The sequence below is a fragment of the Pelmatolapia mariae genome, linkage group LG3_W, assembly GCF_036321145.2.
Source record: "Pelmatolapia mariae isolate MD_Pm_ZW linkage group LG3_W, Pm_UMD_F_2, whole genome shotgun sequence".
Lineage (NCBI taxonomy): Eukaryota > Metazoa > Chordata > Actinopteri > Cichliformes > Cichlidae > Pelmatolapia > Pelmatolapia mariae.
The window spans coordinates 46,406,782-46,422,301 of NC_086229.1; the positions used below are offsets into that span (position 1 = coordinate 46,406,782).

General features: G+C 40.9%; 1 protein-coding gene across 3 annotated transcripts in view; it reads right to left on the bottom strand.

The window, feature by feature from the left end:
* The window catches only part of exoc6b (exocyst complex component 6B), a 130,251-nt gene that overhangs the window by 111,212 nt on the left and 3,519 nt on the right, over nucleotides 1-15,520 (bottom strand). For all 3 annotated transcript variants that reach the window (XM_063469495.1, XM_063469496.1, XM_063469497.1), the window contains exons 2-4: nucleotides 577-742; nucleotides 433-480; nucleotides 247-337 (exon numbers count right to left, since the gene is read on the bottom strand). In XM_063469495.1, coding sequence (XP_063325565.1) covers nucleotides 247-337; nucleotides 433-480; nucleotides 577-742 — 305 coding nt within the window. The remainder of the gene's footprint in view (nucleotides 1-246; nucleotides 338-432; nucleotides 481-576; nucleotides 743-15,520) is intronic.

The window sequence follows — 15,520 nt, forward strand, 5'->3', positions numbered from 1 at the left end:
CACATGTGCACGTGAAACCAAAGCAGGGGAGCTCATCTTTTGTCATTTGTAGCTGGGGCTGCAAAGCCATTTGCTCCCCTTGTTTTGGGTGAGACCTATAAAACCCACACATTTTCACCCGACCTAATGCATGTGCAGAAATCTCAAGCATGTTTACTGCCTCAAAACGATGATCAATCTTCTAAAACAATAATAAACAGAGCAGATACAATAAAGGGGCATTCACACTGAGTGTTTGGGTGTTACCTGGTAGACAGTGCGTCAGTTTGTCTATCGTGGTGGCGATGTTTCTCTGTTGCACCCGACACTGTCTGAGCTCCTCCATGGAGGTGGTGAGCTAAACAGCAGGAGGAAGAGGTGACGAGAGCAACATCAGTGAGGACGTAAGCAGAAGCCTGCAGGACTTCTCTGTGTGAACCTGTGAGCTTTTACCTCTTTGCCATTTTCCTGAAGATACCTGTTAGTCTCAGTCACCTGACTCTGAGAGACACAAAGGAAGAAGACATTAATTCAGATGCTTTACAGTCAAGTGCTCGCCATCGCACCTGTGACGCAGACCTCACCAGCACGCCTTACCTTCAACTTCTGCGCCTCTCCTCGCACTTTTAGCAGCTCTGTAATGGAGTCCACGAACCCCTGGAAGTGATGGTTGCACATCTTCTCGATCTCTCGGTCATGGTTCCTGATCCGAGCATCCAGCTTCTCCATGAACAGGCCATGCTCCTGACCATCGTACACCGACCTGAAGACGAACAACAAGAAAGAGAAGACTGCTGGTAAGAAGGACCGCAAAATATTCTGTTCATTTATTTTTAAAGACATTAAAGTCATTTTAAATTCTAAGAGTACTTTTATTTAGGACCAACAGTGACACAAAACTTTTTATTTTTTTAATAATCCTCCTGCTTTAACCTGCTCCCTGAAGGAGTCACCACAGCAGATCGTCTGCCTCCATCTCACCCTATCCCTACCAAAAGCATAGCTCCACCTCTCTCCACAGTCCACAGAGACTCCTGACTGCTCCCATCTGTCAGACTTTCCATCATCACTGCAAACAAGGAGGGGCTGAGAGCTGATCCCTGATGTAATTGTACCCCCACCTTGAATCCATGTAACACACACCAGTCTATTGTCTCATACATGTCCTGCACCACCCTCACAGTGAAGCTCCTTCTGATCTGCTCTGCACTTCTCCATCAACAACTCACCTTTCTTCTTAACCTAGCTTCAACAAACCTTTCCTACAGCTTCTGTGGCTCATCAGTTGATGATGACACATTATTATTAATTATTTCAATACAATATCAAAGTACTAATTGATTTAAAGCTTGCCTATAACAGAAAATGAAATGGGATAGTCAATAGTAAGGGAAAGTCTACTAATACAGATGGAGTTACATAGAATTAAATAGAAATTCATGCCACATTTTAGATAAATGTATTTATCTCTACATTTATTTTTGGTATTATTTTCAATTCATTTAAATAATTCATTTACCTGATTCTTTATCTTTTGCAGTATTGTCATTCATAAATTTTTTGTGGCTTCACTGATCCCAAGAAATCAGGTGCTCAGGTCACATGATGTTGGAGATCAACTCAACACATCATCCTAGTGTTTATCAGACTCGCCATGAGGGCGCTCACCCACACAGCGCAGTGCTGGCAGCAGAGCAGCTGATTTTACAAAGGAACACAAAACTGATAAAACCTGGAAGAGGTTTTATACACACACACGGATAGAGAGAGGTGAGTAGCTTGAATAAAGCGACATCGATTCATTAAATCCTGAATCGACTTTTAAATATAAATGTATTTTGCCAGAAACACCAGAATCTCAGGTTAAAGCTCACAAAACTATTTCAACAACCACCAAACAGTAAATGAGAGCAGGTAAACGGATTTACACAAAGACGCATCAGAATCAGCTTTCTCTTTCTCGGCTTTCGGCCCGTACATGGACACGCCATCGGGGCTGAGAGCCGACAGCTCACCGATTCTGAAGCGTCGGGTCCGCGCTTTGTGTTTCCGTCTTTTTTGTGCTAGATTCTGAGCTGCAGGTTTTGTCTCTCTCCAACCAAAATTGACTGAACCAGCAGCAAAAGAAGCAGCAAACTACGCTTCACATTTGATAAACATTGTCATGAATTACCTCTTACTTTTGCTGTTTTGCTTCCACCACGATAAAAATCACACTTTATGCACAGCTCTCTCTCTCTCTCTCTCAGTTTCCCATCTCAAATCTCTGTTTTCTGCATTATTCATTCGCTTATTACCCACCAGTCTACCGTTGTTTACAGCACTGTCGGGCGCTGTTTTTTTGGGGGGGTTTATACCACAAATGACCTCCAACAAGAAAGCCTGTTCTGCTGTTCAATACTGAAGAAATTTAAACATTTTAAATTTATGCAAAATTGCAGAATATTTTTAAGGTTATCTGCTATAAAAAGCCAGGCCAGGAAAATCTCCTTCATGTTTTTCTGTGTTTTATTCTCACACACAATCATTTACAAATCATTATTGTCTTTATGGACAGCAATCCCCCCCTCCCCCCAAAAAAAGTGTTAAGCCATGCGGTTGAAAACTTTGGGTGCGCCTAACGTTTGCACTGGTGCACCTAACAAAAAAAAGTTAGGCGCACCAGTGCAACCCTGGCAAAAAGTTAATCTACCCTACAAACACACACACACACACACACACACACACACAGACTTGGTAAGAAAGGAGATGGAGTAATCAGTATCACAGATTTATCATTGAGGCACAAGAAAGAATTGCAATCCATTTAATTAATGTTCCGATGTTTATGAGTAAGATTTAGAGTTTATTCTGTCAGCTGCTGTCTTGGCGGTGCTTAACAGCCTAAAGGCAAATGAAAAATTTATATATATATATATATATATATATATAAAAATAAACATAATTCTAATGTGGGTTTAATCTATAAATAAAATCCAAAAAGAAGCAAGCATCCTGTATGAGTATCCCTTATTGAGGCTTAAAATTTATCTTAAATGTGTTTTTAAGAATCTGTTTCTCCCCGATGCTCATCAGGAAAAGGCCCTGTTGCCATGAGCAATGCTATTTTTTTGGATCAATGACCAGATCATTTATATTCCCTAACAAATCCTCCTCCAAAGCAGGTCCAACCAATGAATCACCTTCATAACACGTCGAACCCACAGTTAAATCTGAAGTTAGCTCACTAAGCCTGAAAGATTCAAGCCTGCACTATTTCTTCCCTCTGTCTCTTTTGATCTGAAAACTAATTAATCCTAAACCTGCCAACCTTTATCGGCTATGATAGCATTCAGGAAAGAATCAAAGCATTAACCGTGCACAGGTTACTGCTTCTTCTAAAAGAAGAACAGTAAAGAAAACAACTGCATCTCCTCTAAATCTCCAGTAGAGGTCGCTTGTAATCCAGCATCATTCACAGCTGGGGTCGACCACAGCAGCTTCCAGTTCTTCACTGCATTGCTCCAGGGCTTATGGGCAGTCTGTGCTGTGATTTTTAGCTCAAACAGTCAAATTACTGATAAATTCTCCTCATATGCATAAAATGTTTTAATCATGTTTCAAAAAAAACGACACTAATGTGGGCGGTTTGCTTAATGTACTCACCGAATATATGTCTTCGGTCTTTGGACTGCTGGTCAAATAAAAACAAAACTAATAACTGCATTTTTTCTATTTTATTCCCATGTGTGATTGTTGGGAAACTTTGCAGCTTCACTGTGCAAACTGTATATTTTCCATTTAACATACTTGGATATTCAATCTAGAAAAATGACACAGTAACTGTGCCCCTGAGTATACTCATTATTAAAGATTGCACAGCTATTAAACGGTAACTACTCAGAGTTTTCCTACAGTCAAAGCAGTTCAGCTCAAATGTTGCTTTCAGCTCACTACAAACTAAAGTGGCGCTGGCAGTGACACAGGAGGATTAATAAAGCAAAATACCTCTTATCCACACTTTATGTTTTTCCACGTAAAGGCAGGGCGCACAGCATGGAAAGCTCCAAAGACAAAGAGTTGGGCTGCATGCTGTGATCATTTCTTTAACAACATGAAAATCCTGAAAAGCCACAGAAAATTTTAGCAAGATTTACATGATGACATACTTATCCTGAAAGTCTGGGGCAATGCTGATGTTTAAATCACAGACTGTAAATAAAAGATGACCATGGCCAGGGGTGCACATAAGTGGTTCGCAGGTGCGCATGAGCTGTCAAAATAAAAAACGCGCACCAGATAAGAAGTTGCATCGTGCGTTTGCATACATAAGATTTTCTGGAGGAGGACAGACATTTGTTTAGAACTCTTGAAGATGTCGAAGAAGCAAGCTCCTTTAAGCAATTACTTTGGTGTTCCTCCACCTCCAAAGAAATGTCCAAAGGAGTCCGAACCACAAAAGAAGCGCATATTCTCGGAAAAGTGGTTGCAGGAGGTGAGCTGGCTTCCAACAAATGATGAACGAGATGTGGTGCAGAATATGCCGTGAAAATCCCACTCTAGCGGACAACTTCTTATCTGATGCCCGGTTTGTTTGTCTTTTGACAGCTCATGCGCAACTGTGGACCACTTATGTGCACCCCTGACCATAGCTCTCAGGTCTTATAAGTGGATGAAATCTACATCTTCTCTAATGGTCAAGAGAGGGCAATTTTTGTTAATGCCCTACCTGGCCCCCTGGCAAAGCTTTGCTAGACCCGCACAGTTACCAGCTGTCAGCTACGTAGAAAAGGATCCTGGTGTAGAAAGTAATATTAAATAAATTGTAACAACAGCTTATCAAGCGTAAACGTGCTGCTGTTGTTCAGCTGCTGGTTTCCTCTTTCTGACACAATGTGGGCGATAAACAAACAAAAGAGACGGACTCGCAACAGAAAAGCCAATCAGCTGATCATTGATCAGTTTCATGATTGAAGTAGCAGCAGGAGAAGGAGGGAGAGAGAGGCAGTCGCTCCAAATATCAGTTGTGAAGCTTAACGTGGGAATGCTTTACAAACATTCAGTGATGAACTTATACACTTGCTTTACTTCTCTGGGATAACTTTCTCGGAGATTAAAAGCCGGTTTGGAAGCACGTAGCAAGGCTCCAAATGCTCAACCAGACCGCCGACAGGTCTCGCACGCCACAGCCGCTCTATCATGTGATGCATACTCTTCCGACGTGCTAAGGTTATGAGCTGAGTTACGCCATATCCGAAGTTTTGTGAGGTGCATTTCTGATAGTTAATGTATCCGATTTCCGATCCAGTAATTTAGGTCAGTATCAGACCGACACATAAGATCAGATCGGTCCATCTATAATAAGAACACAAAGTTCCAGTGAGCATCATCATGTCATGAGACACTTTATAAAGCAACCTGTTAGGTATTAAATCGCTGCCATCTATAATTCATCATTAATGTTACGATATATATATAATTTTAATATCTTCTTCATTTTACATGCTTATACTGAACAAAACACAGCATTAACAAATTTGTTATGTTAATTATGCAATTAAAAATAAGAAAAAGTAATTTATTGATCTAACAACAAAAGAGAAGGAATGGAAATTTAGCCATTTCAGAATCAACGAAGTAAAAGAGAATTTTTACAAAAGACAAAAGGAACTGTAGATGTTAAAATGAAAAGAGCAGATGATTACGATCTGTTGTGCAGTATTGTATTATAAAAAGTTACTGCATAAGGTATGAAAGACTTCCTCTATCCATCCTTGGGGCAACTATTAATACAGATATTTCAATGAGTTTGAGCCAAAAAAAAAAAAAAATACTCATTTATTTAACCTCCTAGGACCTGACGTCCACATATGTGGACATCACATTTTGGGTTATTTAGACCAAAATACTCAATTTAGCTCTACAAGGGCCTGATATCCACTTACGAGGACATTATACTGCTACTGTTCTATCAAAATTTTAAACGAATATCCTCATATGTGGCTCTTATTTTTCTTAAAAACAAAAATAAGGTAAAAAAAAAAAAAAACCCTGGTAATTCTTTGTTTTTACATTCATCGGGCCCCAATATGCCCAAATATCAAAGAGAAATTAAAAATGCATGCTGTGGAAGAGTTCGGGTCTTAGGAGGTTAATGGCAGTAATCTGCCAGTAATTCCTGGCAGATTACTACCAGGAAACCATCAAATGTGTGCCTTTTTTTCCTGTAGGTCAGTCAATACATGTCTAGCTTACATTTTATATTCAGACTTATTCCAGCACACCTGGAAAATCTAACTACAGCCTCCAACAAACCACACAAAACCATAAAACTGGATTCATAGATTTAAAATGAAGCACGCCTCCATTCGCCCAACCACACGAGGACAGATGTAGAAAAACCTCATGTTATTTCTGTGTCCTCCTCTGTAATAGTGAACACAGCACTTCCTGTGTTTTTTCCCCTTCCTGAAGCAGCAAACACAGACACACACACACACACACACGTCTGGTTTGCTATCCTCGTGGGGACATCCCATTGACATAATGCTTTCCCTAGCCCCTTACCCTAACCCTAACCATTAAAAATGAATGCCTAACCCTAACCCTTACCCTAAACCTAACCATAACCTAATTGTAACCCTGACAGTAAAACCGCATTTTGAGTGTGAAAATTGCTTTCAACCCCAAGGGGACCTGGATTTTGGTCCCCACGGTGCAGAAAGTCCCCACCAGGATAGTAAAAGTCAGATTTTGGTCCCCACCAGGATAGTACGAACCCGTACACACAAACACACACACACACACACACACACACACACACACACACACACACACACACACACACACACACACACACACACACCTGTGTACAGCTAACAATCCCCCTCCTTCCTCCTGCAGACCAGGAAATGCCCAGCATGTACAGCAGGGAGCAGGTCTGACGTCACTAACCGCTTTCTTTAGATGCACTCATACAAACATAATAAAGCCCTGCCTTTGGCAAACACTTAGGCAAACTGCCGCCTGCTAATGAAACCAGAGCAGAAATCAAAGTAAAAACAAGGGCAGTGATAAATAAACAGACTGCTGAGGGTAGATGCAGTCGGAAGGGAGGACATTGGTCCACTCCTAGTTTTTCTACCTTGGGGATGAGGAAAATCCCTTCGGCCTTTCATGTCTATAACTCACATATTTGTTTTTCCTCAGTGCTTTGGGGGGGAGGCAGTTCACAAGAACTATAACACAAGCCACAGCAGCATGTGCTCTTTTTTTGGTGGCAATAGTGGAAAGTTTTTGTGAATTCTCCAAACAATGGCTGGTTTCCTGTGTGTAAAAACTAAGATTAGCATGTTAGCACATCTGCAGTGCCTGGTAACCCTGTAAGAGTCTCTCACTCACTCAGTGCCTGGTGGTGTCTGCTATTGAGCAAGGGGAGAGGGCATGCTGCTTATTTTTGCTCCTTGTCAGCTCAAAAATGCACAATAAAAGTTCCAATATTGGCAATGATAAACCGCCAAAGTCACCAGTTCATCAACAGGTGAAAAAAAGTTAATTTTCTCTGTATTTCTTTGTGTAGAAATATTTGATTTTCACCTCTTTAGGTCCCTTCAGAAAGGGAAAACTGGACACTTCCAACATGATAAGCTTCTAAAACCACTTAAAATACTCAAATACTGGCTACTTTTACATTACATAGTTCTCATAGGACAATTTAAGTGTTCCTTTTTTAAATCTACTCTGAACATCACACTTAACAGCTCAAAACGACACTACCACCATAACCTGTGATGGAGGAAACAAGTACTACTTCATTTTTTGGTGTAATCTGATAGAGCGCAGCACGTCTAACACGTCCCTCTAAATCGTTCGGGACTTGAGTGTATGTATCCACATTACTGTGCATCCTGATATCTTCAGTATTTTCATGTATTTGTGATGACATGACATTAAGGTCTTGCGATGGCCAGGCTCCATCTCTGTTACGCCGCTTCCTTTATCTGTGACAGATATCCATAAATGCTCTGATGTAATTCATTTCAGTGCATGAAGGGTCAGAGCTAGTCTTGAGGCTTCCGCAGGTTTGTTAGTGATGTTTCACTACAAAGCAATGTAGTGATTAGAAGCAAGGATTCAATATAATCTATGGTGTGACTGCTCTCTCTCCCTCTCGCTCTCTCTCTCTCGCTCACACACACACACACACACCCACCCCTGTTTGGGCCACTGACCGTGTTTCCCAAACACACTGGCTGTAATGGACCCTCAAAAATGAGTAGCGCAGCTCTTTTCATATTAAAAACAACAGAAGTGCTTTTACCGCCCGTGTGGACAGTTTTACTCAGCAACACCACCACATAAATTACGAGCCATTTAAAAAAAAAAAAAAAAAAAAACAGCTGTCTGTGCATTCCTGTGAAAAACATTTCATAGGTTTCTATGCATAAACTGAGTCCATGTTTGCTGCTGTTACAGGAACTAAGAGGGTGCTAATCAGATGTACTTGATAAACTGATGAAAGTGTAAGCACCTCTTTAAAAGCTGAAGTTTTGGTAGTTTACTGGTTTGGAGCATTCAGCTGTGTTAACAACACAGCAGTCTTCTCAGGAGTGGATTTCATAGGAAATTCAGCCAAAGGCCAGACACTGCAATGCTCAGAGAGACTGCAACAAACCCAAGAGCTAAGAACAAATAGCTCATACCAGCTGTCAAGCACAGTGGTGGAGGGGTGTTGATTTGGCCTTGTTCTGCAGCCATAGGACCTGAACACCTAGTAGTTACTGAGCTGACCATGAACTCCTCTGTCTACCAAAGTATCCTAGGGTCAAATGTGAGGCTGTTTGTTGTTCATGCAAAAGTACAATGACCCCCAAGCACAGCAGCAAATCTACATGAGAACGGCTGAAAAAGAAGAATCAAGCTGAAGGATTGAAATGCTGTGCTGGGACCTTATGAGAGCTGTGCATAAATTAATGCCTGCCTGCACAGAGTCCTGTGAAAACTCACAGCACTGTATGCAGATAAAATGCCAGCTGCTTAAAAAAAAAAAGAAAAAAAAAAGAGATTTCTTGTAACCTTTGCTGCGACGTGGGCTCTCTCTTTCTAACAGCAGTACCTGCAGAATGAAGGGTGTCGGTCAGCATGAAGGCAAAACAGCACACCACATTTAGTTGAAGCTTCAGTTATTAAATGACTTACTAATAGTTTTTAAATACAAATCAACTCATACATTAGTCTACATTCTTCTAAATTAAGCTATAGGCCGATCAATTGGCTTAGAGAGCTCAGTGAAGTAAAAATGTTACGTTGAGCCCTTGTAAGTGGAAACTGACAATAAAATTAATCCTATAATGTTAAAAATACTGCAACATATCACATGCAGGTTAATATGCATTTGCTGTTGCATCAGAGAAACCATTACCCATTACACTATGAAGAGATGAGGGCTGCTCATATAGACGCAAATTATAGGAGGCGTACGCAGAGTGAAAACAAGCTCTCAATAAAGACGGGGAAAAAGTGAAGCTGTGGTTCCCAAAGCGTAAAAGTTTGGTAGAAGTTCAACAAAGCTGCTCTCAGTTATGACATCATTGTAAACAGCTGCTGTGTGTGTGTGTGTGTTTTCGTTCCATCCAAGGATCTTTGGAGACGAGTTTGCTGACTGCTCGACAGCTAGCTAAATAGGATCTTAACTCACTTAAGACGTGCAGCAAACCCCTGATTGTGTGTGTGTGTTTCAAGTGCAGAATGATGACTCAGAAGGGTGTGTGTGGATCCGTGTGTACGTGATCTAACAAGCTTGTGGTGGGTTCCTCCCACTCTTCTCTGACTAGTTGAACCCTTGAGACAGAGAGTTTCTCAGAGTGTGTTAGTTTTCGGTGGAAGACGTTAGTGAGGACACAGAAAACAAACAGATTAGGGCTGGGCCATATCATACCGTTCACGGTAATACCGGTATAATGTTGGGCAACAATAAGAAAATGAAATATCGCGATAGAATATGGGTAAAACGCGCATGCGCAGTGCCTTTGTTTTCATACGCACATGGCGGAAAAAGCATGGCGGTGACGGAGAATGAGAAGGGCGAAAGCGGATCGTTGAATAAAACAGATGAACCAGAATTGGTTTGTAAAAATGCTGCAACTTCAGTGGTGTGGAACTGGTTTAGCTTTCGTCCGTCAGATACACAACAAAGCACTATTTTTGGTAGAGCATGCTAGCGGGCCGTCATTATTACTGTGTTTTTTGGAAAATACGGCACACTTAAAATCAATCCTTTGATTTTTCTGAAAATCGACAGTGCCCCTTATAATCCCGTGTGCCTTATGTATGAATTCTGGTTGTGTTTACTGACCTCGAAACGATTTTATGTGGCACACGGCGCTCGAAAATCTGTCAAATGTTTTAGTACGACTTTGCTAAGCTACGAACCCGCACCGCTTGATGGATTGTCGGAGCATCACGGCTATCGTAGGCAGGAGCCTCGCGGAGTGATACGTACTGTGCTTCAACATAATATTACCGTGTGTGTATAACCTCATTTTAAGTTTTGTGGATATTATACATGGTTATGCTGAGGATATGTCGGCCAATTTCCACTGGAAATGCCTTTTGGTTAAACTGTCAGCAAGGAATTAGCATTTGCACTGTTAAATTTTTATATAACTTTAATGCACATAAAAAACAGCTGCTTGTTTAAGTGAAAATACATTGATGGGGTTTTTTGTGCACTAATGAAGTTGTGGAGTTGTAAAGTATTTTGTCTAGTGTCAATTTTATCGTCAGTCATATCGTTATCGCAAATTTTCAAATGTATATCGTGATAAATATTTTTGGTCATATCGCCCTGCTCTAAAACAGATGACCAAGAACGTCTCCTCCAGAGAGCTTTCACTCCTTCCCAGTATGAACTACAAGCCACACAATAGTGTTCAGTGCCTCTTTTCCACACACAGCTTTTATTTGGGCGGGCTGCCCAGGTATACTAACACTGGCCCAGGGTACGTTTGGTGACTCATTTTTGCTTCTTTTTTCTCATTTCCCCATCTGCAGTAGATTAACTGGTGTTCCTCATATTTCGAAAGCTCAGTTGCTGCAGCTGCAGCTAGCTGTGACCCTCTCTAGAGCACACATGGCCAGAAGACGACCATCTTAATCTGACTTCTGACACCATGAAAGGGTCATTCCATCTTAAATAACCATGGCCCTTCTGCTCAACCATCTCAGATGATCTCAGATTAATTATGTTAGTAAATAACACTAAACGTACTTTGTGACAATAAACAACAGCGTGAATATCAGAAGCTCGTCCTCCCATGGACGGACTTAAATGTCATCAGGGCTTTGTCCAGTGATAATCTGACACAGATGGCTTACAGTATCTGCTGGCATTGTGTTAAATTAATAAGCTGTGTTCCTCTTTGTGAGGAACAGACTGGCAACCATTTATCTTTATCTATACAAGGTTAACATGAGGTTTGACTTAAACACAGTTTCCCTAAATGTTTAAAATAAAACAAAAATGCAAAAAACTTTTTAGTAAATAATAAATGAGAACAGGATGAAAATAATTAAAAGCATTACTGAAACGCTTCTTCAAAATAAAAGCTGCTGGTGAAGTCAGACCGAAGCTGCTGACAGTTTCCTGTTTGAAACCGGTGCACTGCTGCCAATGAGTGGCCTTGTAAATGAACAGTTTTCATCACAACACCTCGAATGAGAAACATTGCAGATTATATTTTAGCCCAACACCAACACAGCTGAGCCGAATGCCTTTTGGCGCTGTAGTTTAACATGCGGCTCGTGCAGTCTCATGGCTGAACATCCAGCACAATGACTGAGCTGCTCTGTCATATTTGAAATAAACACCTGCAGCCCAATAAGGAAAAAGCATTTTCCATGACTTTACAGTAGGAAAACCACAAAATAAGCACATGCATAAAGGTTCCCTGTCATTAATGGCTAAATCTGACAAACCTCCCCACCGGCATGCTGTTAAACACAGGGTGGAGCTCAGCACACATACACGACTTTTTAAAAGCCTCTTCAGCTCAGGATGAGCTGGACAACTCTCAGATGCACTCAGCTGTTTCTGAAGAAATAAACATGAGCAATTCAACCTCCACGGGCATTCAACACACAAAAAAAATCTGCAGAAATCCAAGCTCGATATTCTCAGCTGACGCAGACAGAAACTTAAGACTTAAATTGACTGCTGTGCTATTTAATCTGTTTATATGAGCTCATGATAATCTGAACAGATTCAATAAGGAACAACAATGAACTCGAACAAACTCGTGTGAAAAAACACAAACAAAAGGAAAAAAAAGCTGTTATTTAGTGTGTGTGTGTGTGTGTGTGTGCGCGCATGTTTGCAATGTCTAATGCAACGGTCATTGCATTAGAAAAGAGGTCTGTCATGATACAGCAGCACTTCTACACAATGTCACTCATTCATTAGCCTCACTTTAACCTTTTCATCGCCATCGCTGTTCTTGCCCGTCTGTGTTTATGCAAGTTGTAAAGCAAGAGTGCATCCCAGCGTAACTGCCTTTTAGCAAGGCAGGAAATCCCTCACTGATCAAATATGCAGTTGATGCATAAGGCCATTTGCAGACATTTAAATACGGGTAAAATTCAGCTGAACATCATTATAGTGTTGATGTCATTTAATGTAAATCTGATACTAATTTAACCAACAGCAATGTAGGGGAAAAGATTCAACACAAGCACAAATTAGATCGGGGAACATTGTTTTTTTATAAAAAAATAAATAAATCTATCAATAACTGAAACTTAATCTGGATTATGGTACGGTGATAATGACCTTTTCCCAGGTGCCAAAGTGGCATCTTTAAATCTGTTCTGGCTAACAGACAGACATCAACAGTGAAAGTGATGGAAACGTTCCTCTATAACAATCACAAAGTCCCTGAGGGGGATGTTTTCACGCATCAGCACAGAGAGTGACAGCCTAACAGTCACAGAAATCTCTCGGGGTTTCCACCAGCACACAGCAAGCCCCGCAGCGCCAAGCAGCTTTCTTTTAAAGCTACACTTGTTTTTAAGCTACATTTAATGTGAAAATAGTTGGACAGTTCACCAGTGACATCTTTAAAATGTAAACACTCTCTAGGAAAACAGCAAGGTGACATAAGTGCTCTCTACCCTCAAGCATAGCAGGAGAAAGTTCACTGATGTTGGAGAAGAGGTTCTGGCTTGGTGTGGGCCCTTCAGGCTTCTCTACACTTAACTCATCACACTGAGCATCTATGGGCGTTGCTCGGTGCACTGGGGCACAGTCATGATAGAACAGGAAATAGACTTTCCCCAAATTTTTCCCACAAAGTCAAAAGCAGAGAATTGTTTACCATGTCTTGATTTCCTTTCGATGGACCTCAGGGGGCCCAGACCCCCACAGCTCTGGTCAAGCAGATAACCTTGTCCTAACATTTGCCAAACCCAGACCCCTCCGACTACCAGATAGAGGAGAGAGCTTCGTCAAGTCATAGAACACAGGACCACTGCGTTGGAGTCCACTGCCAGCATGTTTTACACTGCTCCACCTTACATTTGGCACCCAGCACACTGTTTTTCTGCTGATGTTAATGCCAGAGGAGGTTTGGAGCTCTGCAATTCTTGAGTCAGCAGAGTGTTGATGACACACTCACTCTGAAAGTTGCAGTGGTTCCTAAATGCCTCCACTTTGCAATAATAACACTTACAGCTGTTCGTGGAATATCTAGGAGGGAAGAATTTTCACAGACTGACTTGTTGCAACAGTGGCATCTAGGGCTGGGACATATCATACCGTTCACGGTAATGCCGGTATAATGTTGGGCAACGATAAGAAAATGAAATATCGCGATAGAATATGGGTAAAATGCGCAGTGCCTTTGTTTTCATACGCACATGGCGGAAAAAGCATGGTGGCAACGGAGAATGAGAAGGGCGAAAGCCGATCGTTGAATGAAACAGATAAACCAGAATTGGTTTGTAAAAATGCTGCAACTTCAGTCAGATACACAACAAAGCAATATTTTTGGTAGAGCATGCTAGCGGGCCGTCGCTATTACCGTGTTTTTTGGAAAATACGGCACACTTAAAATTAATCCTTTGATTTTTCTGAAAATCGACAGTGCCCCTTATAATCCCGTGTGCCTTATGTATGAACTCTGGTTGTGTTTACTGACCTCAAAACGATTTTATGTGGCACACGGCGCTCGAAAATCTGTCAAATGTTTTAGTACGACTTTGCTAAGCTACGAACCCGCACCGCTTGATGGATTGTCGGAGCATCACGGCTATCGTAGGCAGGAGCCTCGCGGAGTGATACGTACTGTGCTTCAACATAATATTACCGTGTTGTGTGTGTATAACCTCATTTTAAGTTTTGTGGATATTATACATGGTTATGCTGAGGATATGTCGGCCAATTTTCACTGGAAATGCCTTTTGGTTAAACTGTCAGCAAGGAATTAGCATTTGCACTGTTAAATTTTTATATAACTTTAATGCACATAAAAAACAGCTGCTTGTTTAAGTGAAAATACATTGATGGGGTTTTTTGCACTAATGAAGTTGTGGAGTTGTAAAGTATTTTGTCTAGTGTCAATTATATTGTCAGTTATGTCGTTATCGCAAATTTTCAAATGTATATCTTGATAAATATTTTTGGTCATATCGCCCTGCTCTAGTGGCATCCATGCTTAAATTCAGTGAGCTCGTTAGAGCGCCCCACTCTTACTGATGTTTGTAAAGGCACACTGCATGGATCTTACTACTTATCTTATACACCTGTGACAATGACACTGAAAACACCTGAATTAAAAGATGAACTAATGTCGCCCAATACCACACTTCATAGAGTTACATCCACAATACCCAACACTGATAATCAAATCCTGATTTTTTTTTTTTAAAAAGTGATTAAATACTTTCTGTTCAAGCCATAGGTTAACTTATGTTTCACATTTAAATAGTTCTTTAATAAACACACACACCGCCAGTGTTTGACATTGTCCACAATATTCTGCCCCTTTCTAAACGTTTCCTGTTTTTGTGCGTTTAGACTTGGTCACCAGTTCTCGTCCCATTTCAGTGGTTTCATATCACATATTGTGACACAACCTCAGCAAGCTCCCCAAGCATTCAGTAAAGCTGATACTTCATATTTAAAGTAAGGAAAAATGTTTAAACCCCAAATGCCCTCAAGAAGGAACATAGAAGCCTGAGAGATTTTAAGCCTTTGATGTCATTTACAAGCTGTTTGAGTCCCTTGTCCTTTTACGGCTGTCAAAAAATACTTTAAATTAAACTGAAAATTATGAGGAAATAAGGAAAAAAATATCAGCACTAAAAATATGAAGCTGGATATCCACGAGCAAAATTACATCGCTGCTGGGGTGGGGTGGGATTAATGGAGTGTAATGCACCTGCAACACAGCTTAGTGTTTATGTGAAAGTCAAATGGGTGGAGCAATCACTGACTCAGACTTCAGACACACAATGGGCAGTGTAAGGAGAGACGGAGGGAGAGGTGTGAATGACTTAGCCTGACATA